Raw genomic sequence first — 19,804 nt, 5'->3', positions numbered from 1 at the left:
TGCCAGTTCCTTCAGTACCCGTGGGTGTATCCCATCGGGTCCCATGGACTTGTTCACTTTCAGGTTCATCACGTGGTCACGAACCTGATCTTCACTTACAATGGGCAGTTCTTTCTGACCCCTGCCATTATCTTCTGTGACTCCGGGAGTATGGCTGGAGCCCTTGCCAGTGAAGACTGAGGAAAAGAAGTCGTTGAGAACCTCGGCCTTCTCCATATCACTTGTCACCAGCTCTCCCGTTTCCTTTCTGAGGGGGCCCACACCTTCCCTAGTCTTCTTACCATTAATATACCTATAGAAATTTTTGCTGTTTCCCTTGATCTCCTTGGCTAGATTTAATTCTAACTGAGCTTTAGCTTTTCTCACCAGGTCTCTTGCTGCTCGGACAGCTTCCTCATACACCCCCCATTCCAGCTGTCCTTTCTTCCACTCCTTATGAAGTTTCTTTTTGTGTGACAGTGTGTCCAGGAGTTCCTTGTTCATCCAGGCAGGTCTTCTAGCATTCTTTCCTGCCTTCCTCTTTGTCGGTATATTTTGCTCCTGGACACAGAGAAGGTGATCCGTGAATACTGACCAGCTGTCCTGGGTCCCCTTTCCCTCTAGAGCTTTATCCCACGGCACTTTGGCCAGCAGGTCCCTGAAGCAAATAAAGTCTGCATGCCTGAAGTCCAGGGTCGTAAGCTTGGAATACATCCTCCTAGTCGCCCTGAGGATCTTAAACTCTATAGCTTCATGGTCACTGCAGCCAAGGTTATCCCTGAGCCTCACGTTGGTCACCAGCCCTTCCCTGTTGGTGAGAACGAGGTCCAGCATAGCACCTTTTCTTGTTGGTTCCTCTACCATTTGGAGGAAGAAGTTGTCATCAATGCATTCCAGGAACATCCTGGATTGCTGGTGCCTTGCTATGTTGTCCCTCCAGCAGATGTCAGGGTGGTCAAAATCCCTCACAAAGACCAGGGCCTGTGAACGCGAAGCCACTTCTATCTGCCTACGGAGGGCCTCATCTGCTTGGCTCTGCTGGTCAGGTGGCCTGTAGCAGACCCCTACTGTAACATAATTCTTCAGAAGTTCATTCCTGCTGCTCTGGATGGAGGTAGCATCCCATTCCTCTCATTCATTCCCATGTCAGGGACAGCAAAATGGGACAGAAGTAATTCTGTTGAATAACAGCAAAGTGCTAGAGAAGTTCTGCAGAAGATGCTAATCTGGAAGAAAAAATAACTGGATATTAAGAAAAACATTCCTTTGACTAAACTACTGGCTGATATGAAATCTCACCCACGAAGAAGCTTTAAAACCAGGACCTTGCTAGGAATGAACTGAATTTGAGTTTTCCTTGGTGCAGCAAATTGAAATAGAACATACTGTGAGGATCTTTCCATCTCTATGTTTTTACATTTCAGGATCAACATTGCTTTTATAAGGCTTTTAGTCATGTTTTTTACTGATTTCAGAACTCTTAAATGGAAATAATACTCCTAAAGATAAATTATAGGACAAAGGAATCCCTTGAGAAGTGTGCAAAGTCATTTAACAAGGAACTGAACCTCTGTATGGCATTTTCATCTAGTCTAATGAAGCAAGTGAATAATTCTGAGGTCTTTTGAATACACATTTACAATGGCTTATCACAGATACTGGATTCAGACATTTCTCTACGATACGTTAAGATGTACTAAGATAATTCAATATTCATTGAGCCTCAGACTCACATTCCCACTAAGCAACAAGTTTTAATGTGAAAAGAACATGCAGCATAAGGAGCTTATGCCTGACTGAGGGCTAAAGCATTTTTCTTATGCCACCTAATGCCAATGTATTTCTTTCCATGTTTTGTTTCTGTATAGCTGTCTATATTAATTTCTGCCATTTTAAAAGCATTACTATATTACACATGGCATTCATGGAACAAGTGTTGAGTGGGTCAAAAGAATATGGCTGAAGAGAAAGTTATTGGTTCCAGTCTGACTTCTCTGCTACTTGGGCATGTTGCTTAAACTTTTGGGTTGCCATTTTATGTATCTATGAAGTGGGGCACAGCATCTCCCGGGGATGCTGCAAGGTTTTATTGTATTCTTTTAAACACATTTTAACATTCTTCATTGAAAACAAATCATTACAAATAACCACTTCATTATTTAAATACTCAAATTTGATATCTTTGGTGCTACAAGTAAACATTTTGTTACTGAATTATTCAAATAATGTTTTTCACATAATAAATCTTGAGCCAACAGACCCTAAGTTTATGGTGTGGTTTTTTTCTTCTTTAGCAACACTACATATTATCATTTTCAAGGTGAGATCAATGAGCTAAATGCAAAGGTCAGATAAATAAATATTCTTCTAAAACTATCCACTGTAAACTCTGATCCTGAACTGGATTTTTTATATCAAGCCATTACATGTGCCAAACAACTTGAATTCCACTGATTCCAATCAGGAAGGTAACAGAAGAAGAGACATTGTGTCTGATGGTAAAATTTTCTTACTTTCCTTTCAGAATTTTCTTCTGAAAGAAAGAAAAAAAAAAAAAGTGTACCAAAACAAAAAACCAAACCATATAGAAGGTCTTCTAGATGCAGGACGAGATTTAAACCGAGAATTCATTATGCCTACCACAGTAAAGCAGAAGAAAAAAAAAACAAAGCAGGTAGGCGCGTATGAGGGGGAAGATTAAATTTCCCTGAGCTTTTGTGGTCTGCTTCTGAGCAAAGTGAAAATGCTTAGCCCAAATAACCTTCAGCTGAGGTTTAAACTAATTTGACTTGCTCTGCAAAGATTAGACACACCCACGCAATGTGGTACATTTGGAAAAAACATAGCCTCACAGCTGAGACCAATTCACTTCAGAGCAAAGTAAGACAGGTGAGTTTGAACTTCACCTGTAAACAGGACTAGAAACTACACAGCAAAACCAGTCTAGAAAGTTGTTCCCTACAGTTTTGTGGCTTCTAGGTCCTGGTTCCTAGGCAAGACCTGCATATCTAATCTTAGTAAGTGTATTCATGCCACAACTGTAACAAAACTTTCCCTTCGTTCAGTTCCTTCTGTTGATTTCACCACCAGAGGAGATAATGCAGCTCCATGGTTTATCACTTCATTTTGCTTGTGGAGATTTCCAGCCATCACAGAAGTTGGCACTTCAAGAAAAAGTGAAATTCACTGATGTTTTCCATGTATTGTCTTAAGGAATACTGTAGCTATGTGTTTAATCTACTTTGTAATTAACCCAGCAATAATGACGAGACAGTACTTGAATTTATTGCTATTTCAAAATATTAAAAGTGAAAAATAATAAATCCGTAAAGTGTGGCAAATAATATTTTCAAAAACTGATGAAACACAAAAAAACAAACATAAATAAATCTTCTTAGCCAAATCTCTTCCCTTTCCCAGTATGTACAGAATGACAGTATGACAGAAAACCTTCTCTTAAGCTTCGTAGAATGTCTTTACTGAACAGGGACTTTCATAAACCTATTTTCTCCTGTATGTGTCTTTCAGTTACTAATTTGATTTACACATAGAGAAGCTCCACCTGCAGCAGTTACATTTTCAATGCAGAGGATCAACCTGAGTGGACCTCCTGCCACCAACTGAGTAAGCAGTGTGGAGAAGGACAGGCAAAGGTGGTTCTTATGGGCCCAGGACAAAACAACTGCAACCACCTGTAATAATCACAGAATCATTTAGGTTGGAAAAGACCCTTCGGGTCATCAAGTCCAACCATCAACCCCACTCTACAAAGTTCTCCCCTACACTACATCCCCTAACACCACATCTAAACAACTCTTAAACACATTCAGGGACAGTGACTCCACCACCTCCCTGGGCAGCCTATTCCAGTGTCTAACCACTCTTTCTGTGAAGAATTTTTTCCTAATGTCCAGTCTAAACCTACCCTGTTGCGGTTTAAAGCCATTCCCTCTTGTTCTATCACTAATTACCTGTGAGAAGAGACCAGCACCAACCTCTCTACAATGTCCTTTCAAGTAGTTGTAGAGAGTGATGAGGTCTCCCCTCAGCCTCCTCTTCCTCAAACTAAACAGTCCCCATGATGCAACACAACTGGAATCTCTCAAAGCAAGAGACCTGAAAAAAAAATAAATGTGAGAACCTGTACCTAGTTGAAAATGCCTTTTACATTTTTTATGTACTTACTATGTCAAGAAAATAAAGTGTGTCCTCTAGTAGTTGGGAAAAGGTTGAAACTGCCTCCATTTCAATGCATCTTTGACCATTTCTACCAAAAATGAATTTGGCTTGAGCAACCTAGGGAGCATTGAGAAGCTGTGTGGGGAAGCTGCAAACCATGGGCTAAAGCACATTTGGGAGGTTGAGACTGTGGGAACAGAAGTTGGGCTCATTTTGTTCCTCAGAAATTGTGGGAAGCTCGGCGGCAGCAACCTTCACAAGTGAGAGAGGGAAGTGACAGGAATGAGTAGTTTTCTGTCCCAGGGGATGTACTTTAGGGAGAAGGCCACATAGAAAGAAGCCCTAGAGGCATTTTTAGCGTTTTAATCTAGTAGCCGAGTCAAAGTAAGGCCGCGAGAGGGCCAGCAGGCAGCTCTCCTGGTACGCCTGAGGTAGTTCCATGGACCGGTCCTGTCAGAGCCGCCGCGAGGGGGACAGAGCTGCCCCTGCCAGAAAGTTGCTTCCCCAAAACCCTTTAGTAGAAGAACCCCTTTCCCTTCATCACCTGAGCCTGGCCGTGTCACCAACGCAGTTCTCGTCCCTCTCAAACCCTGTCCCTGCCGCCGTTGGGGACAACGCCGCCGCCCGCCCGCCTCCGGCCAAGATGGCGCCGCCCCCGCCCCGCCCGCCGCCCGCCCCCACAGCGGCCGTGCCGCCCGCCCGGCGCTGAGGCCCGGCTCCAGCCCCGCCCGCCCCGCGCTCCACCGCCGGCAGCACGGGCGGCCGGGCCGCGGCTCGCTCCTCCCGCCAGATCCGCTGCGGTTGATTTTCTTTCCTAGGCGGGCGGGCGCTCGCAGCGCCTTTGCCCCCTGAGGACCCGGGAGATTGCGCCGCTCCCCGCGCTGACTAGCGGCCGGTAGCGTCGCAGGGGTCCCTGCTGCCCCCGCACCGGAGCCGGGTGGGAGCTGGCGGAATAGGCGCTCCGTCCCCACCCCTTCTCTCCAGCGGAGAAGCGGCTGAGGGGGGGAACCTGCGCGCACGGCGTCCTCCGCATTGTGCGAGCCTGCATGGGCACGGCGCGGCTGCGGGGCTCCCCCGAGCCTCACGCCCCCGCTCGCTCTCGCCTCAGCATTACCCGTAACCGCCGGTTGAAGGCTTTGAGGGATGCTTTTGTGCGCGACTGCGGGCGGAGCAGCGGGTAACGACGGAACTAGCGGCAGCTGGGGCTGCGGCTGCGGGTCAGGTCGGGCGCCGCGGTCACCCGCAGCCCTCCCGGCCGGGGAGGCCGAGCGCGATGCTGAATTAGGCGAGTGGAGCCCTTCCAAAGCGCGGGGCCAGGCTTAGCAGTCCCGTAGCCGGCCCGGGGGCCCAGCGGAGCTGGAAGAGCGGGCAGGCGGCTCCCCATGGCGAGCAACCGGAGCATCGAGCTGGAGCACTTCGAGGAGCGGGACAAGAGGCAGCAGCGCGCCGGGCCCCGCCGCAGCGGCAGCGGCTCCGGCGGGGGCGGCGCGGGGCCGCGGGGCAACGGGCTGATCCCCAGCCCGGCCCACAGCGCCCACTGCAGCCTCTACCGGACGCGGACCCTGCAGGCGCTCAGCTCGGAGAAGAAGGCCCGGAAAGCCCGCTTCTACCGCAACGGCGACAGGTACTTCAAGGGCTTGGTGTACGCCATCTCCCCTGACCGCTTCCGCTCCTTTGACGCCCTCCTCGTCGAGCTCACCCGCTCCCTGTCGGACAACGTGAACTTGCCCCAGGGTGTCCGCACCATCTACACCATCGATGGCAGCAAGAAGCTCACCAGCCTGGATGAGCTGGTGGAAGGTGAGGGGGCTCCGGTGGGCCAGGGGCAAGCGGGGCGCAGGCCGTGGGTGGTTCTGCAATGGCATGTTGAGGTCCAGCAAGAGGTGGTGTGGGGCCTGGTGGTGGGCTGCAAGCTGTCCCTGGGGTGGGCTTGTCTCTCACTACTCTGGTCAAAGCTGAGAAAGGTCACTGCTGAAAATCAGCAGCCACAAGACCCCCTGAGGGCAAACGGCCTGGAGTTGCCCACTGCTGTGAGGTGCGATAGGCCTCATTTTCCCTGTGTGGACCGTCCACTTCTACCATCATCCAGACAAGTGATGTCTGCACTTGTGGGGGTTGACTCTAATGGTAGTTAAGCAGCAGGTACTCTTCTCATCTACAAGGACCATAGTAAAGTTCTTGACTACCTTTCAGTCATCGCCATTTGTAAGGGAGGGAAACGCTGTAACTTAGTTCTCTAACATTTATTACGCTGTCATTGATGCCTCTCAGTGGCTTAAGCTTTGTGAGAGAAAGCCCCTGTGCTGTGAAAAGTCCATATTCATAGAGGGAATTATCTACCTTGTTTGACTTCCAAAACCATTTTCAGAATTGTCCCTAAGTAGCTTTTGATAATGGGACTTAGCTGCTAAGGTTATGTAGACCTTGCAAATCTGAGCAGAGCAGCACTTGACTTCTCAAAATGGGGCCAGAAGTACCTTTTTTCCAAATAAAACCTATACCCCTTGTTTGTAGGGAATGATAATTACCAGAACAAAGAGCAGATTTCCCCCATGTTCTCTCATGATATCTTAAATACAGTTTAAATTCAGTGTTACATGAATCAGTCTTTCAAACGTGTTGGTTCTGTTGTGCATGCTCTGAGGTTCATAATCAATTTGCACTTGATGCTTCTCCTCAGGTATCTACCTGGTATCAGCCACTGCAGTCTTCCACCCAGTGACTCTATATGCCAGGTATAGCTGATTTCCATTGGTGAAGTAGTACCATTTTTAGGTGTTCTGCTGCCTCCTCCTTTTTAGGCTTTCAGCTGTGTATCTTTTAAGCTTTTATTTGGAAACTCCCCTTTTCAAAGCAATGCTGAATCACACCTGGAGAATTTGATGGCAAAGGGAACCTAAAGATCTTTATATAATCCATCAGTAAAGGCACTGGGAGTTAGGGACCAGCTACTCCACAACATGCAAGAGGAAGGGAAAGGCTACAGCATTTGCTGCATCAAGGGGGTCTTACTCAAAAAAGATATGCATGAAAGTGCACTTTATAATATTGCTCTTCACTGGAAGAATAAAGCAAAACAAATGTCACAATTGAAATTACACTTCCGTGTTTTCTCAGTAAAATAAAAGGGGAAAAAGAGGGTTCCCAACTGCTTATTCATCTATCCATGACCAATACAACTCTCAGGAATCTTAAGAAAATCCTGTAGGATTGTAATAGGATTAGTACGTTCTTCATTTAGCATGCCAAAAACTTTACCAGTGTAAGTCTAATCACCATACAGAGAAAGGAAAGCAGATACAGGGTCGGGAAGAAAACAAACAAGTAGTGAATCCATCATTCCTTGAAATTATCTGAGCTCTTTTCCAGCTGTTTTGTTCTTGAGATGCTGGAAGAGGATCTGACTTGGTTTTATTTTCTTAATTTCTTGTAGTTCCAGCACAGCAAGCTTGAACTTCTGCTCTAGAATAAATACATGAACGTTGGTGATATCCTAAAGCTTGAACTGCAATATCACCAAAAGCAGTTTGGAATGGTGTTGTGTTGTATTGCTTTTTAATATTCAGAAAGGAAAATAAAATTAAAGTGCTGTTGTGCATGCCAGCTACAGACTGAACAGCAGACCGAACATGGCCACTTGATGCAATACCTAAATGACTAGTCTGTTTGCACACCATCAGTGTTGTTGAACTGGTGCATGGAGTTACAGTACCATACAGTACACCAGTTCGGGTTGCTGTATGAAGTGAGCAGGTGAGTGCTCAGCCACCCTTGCCAAGCCAGCAAGATCTGCATTAAACCTCCCTCAACTCAAGCCCGTGTCCCTAGCTCTTAGACACTGATGAGCCCCAGTGCAGGCAAGCTCCTTAAGGCCTATTTGCTCTTTGTCAGGGATATAAAAGCTGGTATGAATTCTGTATGATAAAAGTCCAAATTAGCTGAATTGCATCACTGATGAATGCTTTTTGCAGTTTGGCTGTACTTGGCAATCTGTTTTACCATGTATCATTTTAAGAGGAAAATAGCTAATATACAGACATACTACAGATCTCAAATATTACTGTTACAGGTTGAGTAAGTTAAAAATACGACCAGATCATGCTTGTTAGTCAAAAACTGACAAGCTCCATTTTAAGCATATTGCTTTTCTTAACTGGATTTGACAGTCAAAAAAACATGCTCTGCTTGACCAGCCTTAGGCAAATACCATTTATATTCCCAGCCCCTGTAGATTAGGGAATATTATGGCTAAGGAGTTTGACAGTTTTCATTGCTTTCTTAGAATGGAAGGAGTGAAGAATTTCATTGTCTGCTCCTGATTTTGTTTGAGCAGACAGATCCAGAGAGGGGATGGGCGTTGGGAATGTTATGACTTCCTTATAGTTTTCTTTCTTTCAACCTTACTGTCAGACATTACAGGACTTTTGAATAGGAGATTCCATGTGTAATTTCATGTTTTCCCTTCAATAGCTATAACAGAATAATAGCTTCATTTTTATTCTCTACCAAAGTTAACCAATTAAGTATTTGTCTAAATCCTTCAGTTTTCTTTGAAAATGTAAGCTTCCTAAAGCATGACACAATGGTAATAGTAAGAATAGTAAGAACCGTGCAGTTCTTTAGTGCTGAGGTTTGCGTTTTAATTGATGTTGTCATGCTCTGTGTCGCTGTCCTGTGCTTTCATTGTTTTGGTAGTGAAAGACGTGGAGAATCCTGATTGTTAAGGTCTGCTGCAAAGTTCAGACACGTTGTTGGATTTTGAGAGAGAAAACCAAATGTAGACTCTATTCCTAAGAAAAGTCAGGTTGATTTGGCATGTGGTAGGGAGCTTTTCTAGTTCCGTGGGTAGGAAGCATTGCTAAGAGTCTTTTGTTCTTTCAACTGCAATGCTTAATTCATACAGTCCTTTATAAAACGTCAGTAGTTTTGTCTGCGTGGTTGTGCAAGCAATCAACAGGCACCTGTAGGAAAGTCTTTGGGCAGGAGGTGGGAAGGTTCTGAGCAGGGCAGTCCTTATGCATGGCTAGGACATGTAGCACAGCACAATATCTGCTTTAAAGAAATGGGCTCTGCCACACTAATACAGAGTAAAAGAATGTTTTTGAAACAAGGTATTGAACAATCCATGTATTTTCTGCCTTAGACCATTGTTATTGTTACTGCATGTTACATTTTAATCCTGCTTAAGTACCTATGACTCTAGTCGATGCGCACTGTTACATTAGGTCAAGAATATCTTTTCTCTTGTCAGGGCAAGCAGATGGTGACACCAAGTAGGCAGTTTGTATTTTTGCTTCTTTCAGAAGGTATGATTACCTTCCTGTGCTAAAGCCAAAAGCTGTAATGCTTTAAAAAGAAGCAAATGCAGCAGATTTAACAAAGAAGGTTAAAAAGGAAGGACAAAGAAGGATTAAAAGACATTAAAAGCATATGCTTCCAAATTCTTCACTGGAATACAAAACAAATGTCACAATTGAAATGCCATGTTCGAATCACTGTAGTTACACAGTCCTGGAGCAATGGCGTGTGAATGTGAAATATGGAAGTTAACTTCCCATGCAAGCAAAATAAAATGTTTCCACCACTGCGCATTGCCTCGTTTCAGGGACGGGAGAAATGTAATTTACCTGAAAAGAGTTATTTATTTACTGTGAAGGAGGCATGTGGTATTAAGCGGGTTTGATACCTTAACAGGTGTCCTTAACTGTCTTCTGAAAGCTTTTACCCTGCCTGAGCAGGGGGTTGGACCAGATGATCTCCAGAGGTCCTTTCCATCTTCAACTGTTCACTGATTCTGGGAAAGCTTGTAGGAAGCTCTTATCTGAAACTCCTGACTAAATAAACTCAAAAGAGAACTAGGAGCTAGAGAGAACTAGTCATCAGCTAAGATCCTGGTTGTCATTCCAGGTTTTAAAAAGTGTATGGGGAACTAAAATGCTGTAGATGAGGAAAGATCGTGACTTGCACAGGGTTATTGGAGATGACTTGAAAGTGAAGGAATCATAAGAAGCTGATGAGGAAGGAAGTTCTGTGAAAGAAAGGAAGGAAAGAGAGATCTAAATAACTTAATCCTTCATAAAAGGGGTTGTTCTATTTTTAGATCAGTTCTTTTATATATGCTATAAATATGCTGTTCTGGAAAACTGCTCGGCTTTGTGTTACAGAACACAAAAAGGGTACTCTCCTGTGATTCCAAAAGTTAGAAGGTTAGTAGCGCTGATAACTGCTGTGCTATACTAAATAAGCAACCCTTGAAACTAATGAGTTCCACCAGAAGAAGCTGAGGAACGTGCAATGGATACATGAAATATACCTAGAAACCTGCCGTGTCCTATGTGCTTCACAGGGGAACACACATTCAAAAATAGGGAGACTAATGGTTTTCTTTCTGTAGGGATGATTTTTACCTGTGTCAGCTGTATCATTCTCTGTTATGCGGTGTGTCATTTAAAAATTGGATGCTTTACGTCTCTGAGGAGATAGTTGTTAGTGCTCGTTAACACCTTGCAAAAAGCAAGCCAGAAAACCTTGTTCAGAGACTTTTGTTTCAAATATCCTGACTCAGGATTTTTGAGTGTTGTACATTTAATTTCTTCCTTATGTTACTTACTACATGGCATATACACAGTTTGTTTTTTAACCTAATCCTAAGGAATATGAAATATCTACAAGTCTCTCGCAGTCTGTTTTTAAGGAGACTAAAAAAGTCTGAATGTTTCTAGGCTACTTGTAAAATGCCTAGCAGTGGGGTTTCAACTCAAAAAACTTGTGCTGTGAAGAACCCCAAGTTATCAGGCAGCCAGGTTTCCTCAAAACTGCACATAGTTGCAAGTGATGTAGACTTGTGGTACAAAAGGACAAGATGCATCCTTCTTTTCCTATCAGTACCTAAAATTGCATGGCTGAATTTTGTGGAGTTCACATACACCCTACTTTATTTATCCCTGCATTAATATCTTGAAAGGTGAGCTAGACACATTTTCTGTGAATGACAGTGTTGAAGAAACAGATGGCAAAAGAAAACCTTTGTAGATGAGATTTTAAGTAAGCAAAGCAGTATTTAGGCAAATGATGGTCTATGGTCAATCTGACTGATAAATAACCAATGTAATCTTGTTTTCTCTTTTATCCATTCCCTGTGTTCATCAAGTGTATTTTACTGTTGGGAGGGAATGGCACGTATTATGTTTAGACTGTTTGAAACCGGAATCCTTCTACAGTGTACTTGAACTGCATGTGCACAGCACACACACAGGTCTTGCTTCCTGGATAGTGCATCTTGTTATTAATGCAGTACAGGTAAATTATTTAGAGGCAGGTAATGTTTCCTTGTTAACACGCAATGTTTCATGTCTTCTAGTTGTTTTTCTAATGTTAATAAGACATAAAGAATAAGAAGTAAACTTATTCCATGTGTTGATTATATGGTGACCCAAAATATCAGCAGATGTTACTCGGTTTAAGTGAACATATGCCCCATTTGAGGAATTTTTGGTAGTAGCACGATTTCTTCATGGAAGAATTGACACTTTTAGATTGCTCTCAGTACTGTCATGAGGCATCGGATGGATGGCACATATGCTCTGTTGAAATTATAATGCCAATTTATAAGGAGGTTTCATACTTCTGCCAAAACTGCTCTGCAGCCTGGTTAAGCTTCCTGCTGTAGAGTAGTTTGGCTGTGTTGAGTCCCAGCTGTAACCTATATCTGTAATTCTTGCATTTCTTTCTGTGTTAAAAAAAAAAGACAGTATTGTTTAATAGATCTTTCTACTTCATTAGTCTATAGTTTACTTCTTTACCTGCAAATCTCAATGTAGTATTAGTGACAAACTTCACAATCTGATCTAAAAAACTATGGAGCTGATTAATGTTAATGCTATGTTGTAAGCTAAAGACATGGTATTTATTTCCAGTAACGTAATTGCTGTAACTATGTGACAGTTAAGGCTAGTATGCATTAGCTTTAAAATCTTTCAAGACTATAAATGGAAAGTGGGCCTTCAAACCATAAAATTGACCATACCAAAGTCAGCAATGTAAATATCTGAAGTACTGTTTATCCCTATTTGTGGAGTGGTGCCAGCTTTCTAGGGCTGGTACAAATGACAAAAAAAAAAAAGCTACAGACTGATCAAAATGCATTTTCTACTTTGGAGGATGGCTAAAATAACAATTTAAACAATAGCACAATGTTCAAAAATTAATGCCTGCTTATCACGGGGTGGTGTTTTCTTAGGCACGCTTTTTGAATACACCATTCTGGAAGAAAGTTTCCCATAGTGAACTTCATAGGTGTGATTCAACTTACCCCTGCCATTTTTTTCTCTCCCTTAAATATTTTCTTCTGTTGAATAATCAATCATACATCCCTATTAAAACAAAAAAATCAATGTTTAACTTATTCCTAGAAAATCGTTCTTTATGTGGAAAGCAGCAGTTGGTTTCCTAATTATATTTTGTTTCTCGTATTTTTTTGTTATTTTGCAAAGTTCTCAGTAGAACTTACAAACTGTGGGTGAAGTCTGGCTGTGGTGAAATCATTAGAAATTTAAGTAGCAATTTCAACAGAGTAAAAATGTTATCCTTTAAGTCACGAACCAAGCAAGTCACTCAGTGCATGTATTTTCTCACAGTCCTTGCTCTAATCCTGCCATGTGTGCCTGCCTTGCAGGTGTAGTAGTAAAATCTTTTTTCCATGTAAAACCTGTGTTACTAAGTTTAGTTTATATGTCTGGTATAAGAAAGCAGGCATGGAATTAAAAACACCAAGCAATCTGTAATATACTACAGTTCTCAAGTAATTACCGGAAATTTTGCAATAATTTTTGCCAGCTACTTGTTTGGTTTTGTTTTTTAAAAGCTAAAAATAGTTTATGCTTCAACTTAAGGCTTGGCTAAATGCAGCTGAAACAAGTTATTTGAAATTGTTCTTTTAAGGTATTATGTTGTTAAGTTGAAAACACTTCCTATTTTTTTCATCAGAAAAAAAAGAAAACTAAGGTCTCTGCTTAAAGGAAAAGAAATAATAAGAAGAAAACGGTAGTAAGTGAGTATTGCAACCTATTCAGATAATCAAGAAATTATTTTATTCGTGCATCAAGCAAGGAAACTAGTAGAAGGCAAAGATTTATTTTTTGGATTAATACTGACTAAAAATTTTATAACGGGACAATTTCTGCTGTCCTAAAGGGTGTTATAGTGCAACTCTGACAGTAGATCGCATTCCATGATAGTATAAAGAAAATAATCTGTTATGATACATGTCTGTAGAAGACAAAGCTATCATACCATATTGAGACTCTTCTATGGTAGATACTCTAGCAAGGGACCTTTTGTTCTCTCCCTGTACTTCTTTATGTAAAGCAATTAATTTATTTCAAATTGGAGAGCCTGTTCCTGAATAGCCTTAATTTTGAGGAGGTTTTGTGGTTGGTTTTTTGTTTTTGTGTTTTTTGTTTGTTTTTGTTTTTTTTTTTAACTTCGTTAATTTAAACTTCAGCCCTGAGGTTTAACTTTGAAATGTCTTGTGTGCATTTTGGGGTTTTTTTTAATGGTCTAGGAAGTGCGTTCTTTTTGAGATTGAAAGGGTAATTCTGAACATGCTCAATGATGGTGAATTTTGAGGTACCTTGTAGTGCTGATTGCTGGAACTTATTTCACTCTTTTGCACACAGCTGGACAGGCTGTACTGAAGAGTTCACTCTGAGGTGATAGGTGACTTCATGTACTGAAGCTTATGTAAAATCTTTGAGATGCTAGGGGCACTCAGTGTGGTTAGAAAGATATTCTCATGCATAAGATGCTGTCAGGTTTGTTATATATTATAGTTATGTATATTTATATATAAATTATTATCAGAGGATGATTAAATATTACCAAAGTCTTACACAGATCAATAAATGTGAAAGCAAGTGGCCAGGGACTTTCTGAAGTTGAATGCCTAATATTATGCACCCAGAATAATGACTAAATTACCTTCTGTTCATTTTTTTGTAGCAGGAAATAATATTTGGCATTCTTAACCAACATGCGCACACAAAAAACCGAAGTCACTTGCTAGGTGCATCCATAAGAAGTTTAGCATGCAATTGTGGAAAAAATTGTCCTAAGGGTTTGACTGGGGTAGAGTTAATTTTCTTCATAGTAGCTAGTTATGGGCTCTGTTTCGGATTGGCACTGAAAACAGTGTTGATAATAGAGGGATGTTTTAGTTATTGCTGAGCAGTGCTTACAGAGAGTCAAGGCCTTTTCTGCTCCTCACACCATCCCGCCAGTGGCTGGGGATGCACAAAAAGTTGGGAGGGGACACAGCTGGGACAGCTGACCCCAATTGACCAAAGGGATATTCCATACCATATGGCGCCATGCTCAGCATATAAAGCTGGGGGAAGAAGGAGGAAACGGGGGGATGTTCAGAGTTACGGTGTTTGTCTTACCAAGTAACCGTTATGTGGGATGGAGCCCTGCTGTTCTGGAGATGGCTGAATACCTGCTTGCCGATGGAATGTAGTGAATGAATTCCTTGTTTTGCGTTGCTTACGTGTGCGGCTTTTGCTTTACCTATTAAACTGGTTTTGTCTCCATCCACAAATTTTCTTTCTTTCACACTCCTGAATTTCTCCCCCCACCATCCCGCTGGCAGGGAGCGAGCAAGTGGCTGTGTGGTGCTTTGTTGGCGACTGCATTCTACTTCACACAGTAAACTGGCTGTAGACAAGAGAATAACAAAATGATCATCAGTTATGTTAGTAAGTCTATCGGTATGAATTAGAATTACCAGCTTCTTTGAGATGCTTCTTATTTGGCAGCACTGTGTTTAGAGATAGACAGCTTCATGGCTTATTAAAACTGTTCAGAAAATAAGCATAGTCTTTTGAATCTAGTACTAGAGGATGTAGAGGGGGAAGCTTTTGCTTTCTGTTGCAGCTGAGCTGCTGTAACAAAACTTGAATATCATGCTATTTCATAGTACCAGGATAGGTGAGTGAAAGGTCTCTGAAAACAGCTGTTGAAGGAGAACTGTCCATCTATTTCAAATCATAGTGTAATTTAGTTTGGAAGGGATCTTCTGAAGTCAATGTCCAATGTCTTTTTCAAGATCCAATGTCTTTTTCAAAGTAGGCCTGACGAAATCAGATCGCTTGGAGACTTTTTGCAGTTCAGCATGTAGTTCTGGGGCAGCATAAGCTTCTAGGCCACCACAGTTCTTCCTAAGCTGTGTGGGGTTTTTTTTTGCCTACCTGTAGATTAGTGCTAGTGTGCATGCAGCTATGTGGAAATCCCATTCAAGGAGTTTATGGGCTGAAAACAGCTCACTTTTCTTTGCTCATTTTTGCGGAAGGCGGAGACGTCTGGTTTTATCTGTATTGGTTTCTGATTTGTGCGTCACTTGGTCTATGAATGTGAGGAGGAATGATGTGGATGAGTAAAGAGGAAGAATAGAGGCAAAGCACTGACATCCATAAAACCTCACACCAAATTGTTTCTTTGTACCTCAGCCCCAGTGATGTTTGTGGAGGCAGAACTGCCAAACTTTCCCAAACAAAATTATTGTTAACTTAATTATAATTGTTTTCTTTCAAATACAGCAAGTAAATGTTCAAGAAGGTTTAAATACAAGATAAATTAGAATTTATATGGGAAAAGAAAAATGGAAAAAGTCTGTCAGATCATAGTAATTCTTTGGGGGTTTGAAAGTAGTTTACTATCTTGCTTTTAGAATAAGCTGTACAATTTCTAAGCTAAATCAGCTCTCCAAACGAGTTCAGAAAGTAAAAGTATTGTTTAAAAGTTTTGTAGTATGTATCTAAACATAGGTATACATTTTGTAACTTCTACAATACTGTACAATAGAGGTATGTGTTCTCTTTATTCTTCTTGCTGTGAGTATAGGAGGTGAGTTTGGTTTGTTCCACCAGTGACCTTGAGCGTGTAGCTTTAATATTAGAACAGGCTAAGCTTTTTAAGATACAAGTAGTTCGGCCTGGAGGAATGGTGTGTTCCATCAGTTTGGAACCTTTGAGCCTTGCATTATGTCAAGGAACGGAGAAATGTAACAAATTCCTTAGGTCTGCATCATGGCTGGTGCCACTTACAATAATTTGCTGTAAGGGTGTGTATTACTAGCCTGTGATAACATTTTTTTTGTCCTCTGACCTCCCTTTCATGTCTTTAGGAGATACTGGCAGTGTGAGCTTTGAATTAGGAAAGAAATTAAAATGGGGAAGTGGTAGATGCCTTTCCTATACTTGTAGTCTCAAAAGTCTCATTTGTGGCCTCAATAGGTGTTTGGTCTAAAAAATGTTGAACTGAATACATTTCAACAGTGTATCCTTGGTAGAAAGTAATATATTCCTGGTAAATTAATGTGTTCTTCAGGGCAAGGATCTCAAGAAGCTTGAATTTTATTCTGTTAAAACTTGCTCCTTTTAAAATAATTCATGATTATTTAATTAATTCATGATAATTTAAATCATAAAATAATTCATGATTAAAGATAGGGATGTGTGTACACATCTTGAAGTATATAGGGAAGGACCTGCATATTTGCTGTAGGAGAATGCTCTTAATGTTGTGTATTCTGAGCTCAAGTAATTTAAGTATTTGCAAAATGACTCTGCAGTCAGAATTATGATCCAAAGTAAATGGGAAATATCTTCAACCCCCTCATTACCCTTTATTGTTTTTTTTATTTCTTAACCAGAGGTCTTTTGAAACCTGTTCAGACCATTCTGTGGGAGTGTCATTTGGGTGGAACGCTCTGATAATTTACAGTCCTCCATTTAAAATGGCCTGCAGTTGAAATACCGGAAGATCACTCCTAAAAAAATTGTCTTTTTTTTTTAATTGACAAAAAATAGCTGCAAACCCTCTTAAATTATGAAAATGTCATCTTCTTTCTAGGTGAAAGTTACGTATGTGCATCCAATGAACCGTATCGCAAAGTTGATTACACCAAGAATGTCAATCCAAACTGGTGTGTGAACATAAGGACTGGGTCCACTCGATCCTTGACATCTTTGACATCTACAAAGAGTGAAGTGAAGGAGAGTAAAGACTTCATTAAACCCAAATTAGTGACTGTTATTAGGAGTGGAGTAAAACCACGGAAAGCTGTGAGAATTCTGCTGAATAAGAAGACTGCTCACTCCTTCGAACAGGTCTTGACTGACATCACAGAAGCCATTAAGTTAGATTCGGGTGTAGTCAAGAGACTTTGTACCCTGGATGGAAAACAGGTAGGAGAATAAATTGCTGTGGCAATCTAATAATTATGAGTTAATCTAAGCTTCTTTAGTTTTGTAACGAATTCTTGTTACTGTGTATGCTTTAACCTGCTTCTGAATAAGGACAGCTTAATAAATGGCAACTTTAAAATTTTTTATTAAAATATTAATATCTGAAAGACATTAAAATTGTTTATAGTACAAAAGAAGTTGACCGCTTTACATTCTAAGTAAAAAAAATAAAAAATATATTTTTTGTATACTAACTCTGTTGCATTGCTAAAATAAGTGCCTGTTGATTAAGTAATACAGTTTATTAGAAACATTTGAAAGCAAACTTGTTAAAATACATATATGTTTTCAGAAGCAGGGTCATGTTTTCAGACAGTTACATAGGTCTGAGCAGTATAAGAAAAATATTGCTGCCTCTTTCCGTTTCACTTCCACGGATTGCTATTTAAGTAGGAAAAGGACTGAACTGTTGTTCTGGAGGTAGTAACTGACATGACAGAAGGTCAAGAATTTTATCTGAAATGAATAATTCTGGGGGGGTGGTAGTATCTTTATAACTTGCTTTTGCTTTTAGTATTAGCACTGCAAAAACATGCTGCCGGGATTGATGATGCGGTAGGTCTTTTACTCTCACTCCGAAATACAAAGGAGTGGTTCATAGAATGTTCTGCTGCACCAGAAAAAGTGTTGGGATTCCCCAGTATTCCCCAGTATTCACATTTGCTGTTGATCAGTCAGGTTAATAATGACTCAGCCCTTCATGGAACAGGATTTTGATACTTTTATTTGACACTGATGTGGAACTCTGACAGCATTGTGACTTTAGTAATACAGAGCAACACAGGCTGCAAAGTAGATCACATTTAGTATCAGATACCTGGGCTATTGTACTGTTGACTAAACATTAGGATCCTTGTTCATTCAACAGGTATTTTTGCACACTTTCAATTGTGTTCAAATAAATGTGGGAATTTTTATTGTCAAGCTTTTTATAATGGTTGTAATCCTGTAGACTACTTAAAAAGCACCTTTTTGTGTTGAAAGTTGCTAGCAAATGTATTGCAGAAGTGCGCTTTCTCCGTTTGTCTCGATATGAGGTCTGTCTCTCTGGTTATGTTCTGTGTGCTGTGGATACACTTCTTATAAATAAGTACTTGAACTTACTCTGTTCTTTGGTATTAAATATAGCGAGGCAAATGCATCACTGAGACTCTTGGTTTTCAGTATTTGGCGGTACTATAATGTGCTCTGTAGTTCTTCTAATAGGTTTGATTTTTAATGAGATTTGTTAACAAGATTTGTTCAGAGAGAATCCTTTCTAGGAACATCCAAAATGTGATTTAGTCATGTTTAATTTAATTCATAATAAAATAGCTTTGAAGATATTTATTATACAGTAATTAGGCTCTTCTGCCCATGAAGTCTTCTGTTACTGTCTCAGATAAGATGATTTTAATCTTCTCAAGCAAGTAGACAGAAAGAGTCAGGAAAGGAAACTGCAAAAACTAGGATTCTCAGTTCAGATTCACCTCTTCCATTGCATTGTTAATACAGTAGGAACTCACTGGTCTGCACTGATGTGGAAGGCGCAGTAGTGCATCAGGGATCAATAAAATTAATTAACATTAAATCTCTCATATGTTTCTTGCACATTACTGTCACCCTGTCACAAATGGAGTGGTGCACTTCACTCGTAAGAGTGAAGCAGCAATATATTTATTGATATAAACCAGCAATTTAACAAAATTTGATAGTAGATGGGACAGTGGTTTAACAATATTTGATGGCAAGGTGTACTTGGTTATTTACTGCATAGAGGACAAGGTCAGTCAAGACTGTAAGGGAGACCTTCTTGTTGAGTCACAGGTTTCAGAGGATTCCCTTGCTTCCTAAACTGCTTCTCAGAGAGAAGTCTAGGTGTGGCTGAATCCAGTCCTAGTCCCAGACATGGTCGACAGTTTATGTCTAAAGGGTTATATGTGCACAATCGGTCTACGATACAGTCTTAGTAAAGCTTCAAATTTTAGCATGCCATTCGTCACTTACTGAGTATCTGTTGTGGCAGGGAATCTCTCAACCTCAAGGTGTAACCTTGAGAGGCATCCCTACTCAAGGGGAGATCCTGGTGTGCAGCCCGCTGCCGTGCAGGAGAGCGCAAAGGGCTCTTGGGCTGTTCACTATTTATAGGGGTAAGATGATTGATTTATAGTCATATTTGCGTATCGACCACAGTATCAGTACAGTATGTGGTTAGGTGAGTGCATTGCCATAAATTAGCCCTTGGCTATTGTGGTGTTATCTGTCTCCCTCGAACCCATTTTGAGCCAAGTGTAGCCATCATGCACCCACTGTGACCACCGTGGGTGGTTATCTCTTGGGCAGGGTTACAGGAGGTGAAGGTCAGG

At 41.2% G+C, this 19,804-nt stretch overlaps 1 protein-coding gene across 5 annotated transcripts in view; it reads left to right on the top strand.

The window, feature by feature from the left end:
* The first annotated feature begins 4,865 nt into the window (after positions 1 to 4,865).
* The window catches only part of DCLK2 (doublecortin like kinase 2), an 85,702-nt gene continuing 70,763 nt past the window's right edge, over positions 4,866 to 19,804 (top strand). For 4 of the 5 annotated variants that reach the window (XR_010071200.1, XR_010071199.1, XM_063335760.1 and 1 more), the window contains exons 1-2: positions 4,867 to 5,958; positions 17,065 to 17,399. Coding sequence is in view for 2 of the 5 variants with exons in the window: in XM_063335760.1 (XP_063191830.1) it covers positions 5,541 to 5,958; positions 17,065 to 17,399 (753 nt within the window). In the remaining 3 variants the exon portion in view is untranslated. Of the gene's footprint in view, positions 5,959 to 17,064; positions 17,400 to 19,804 lie in introns of all 5 variants that reach the window. The other variant, XR_010071201.1, reaches the window with a different exon arrangement.

This window comes from Chroicocephalus ridibundus, chromosome 5 (assembly GCF_963924245.1).
Source record: "Chroicocephalus ridibundus chromosome 5, bChrRid1.1, whole genome shotgun sequence".
In the NCBI taxonomy this organism is placed as follows: Eukaryota; Metazoa; Chordata; class Aves; order Charadriiformes; family Laridae; genus Chroicocephalus; species Chroicocephalus ridibundus.
This window is presented reverse-complemented; position numbering and strand designations above follow the sequence as displayed.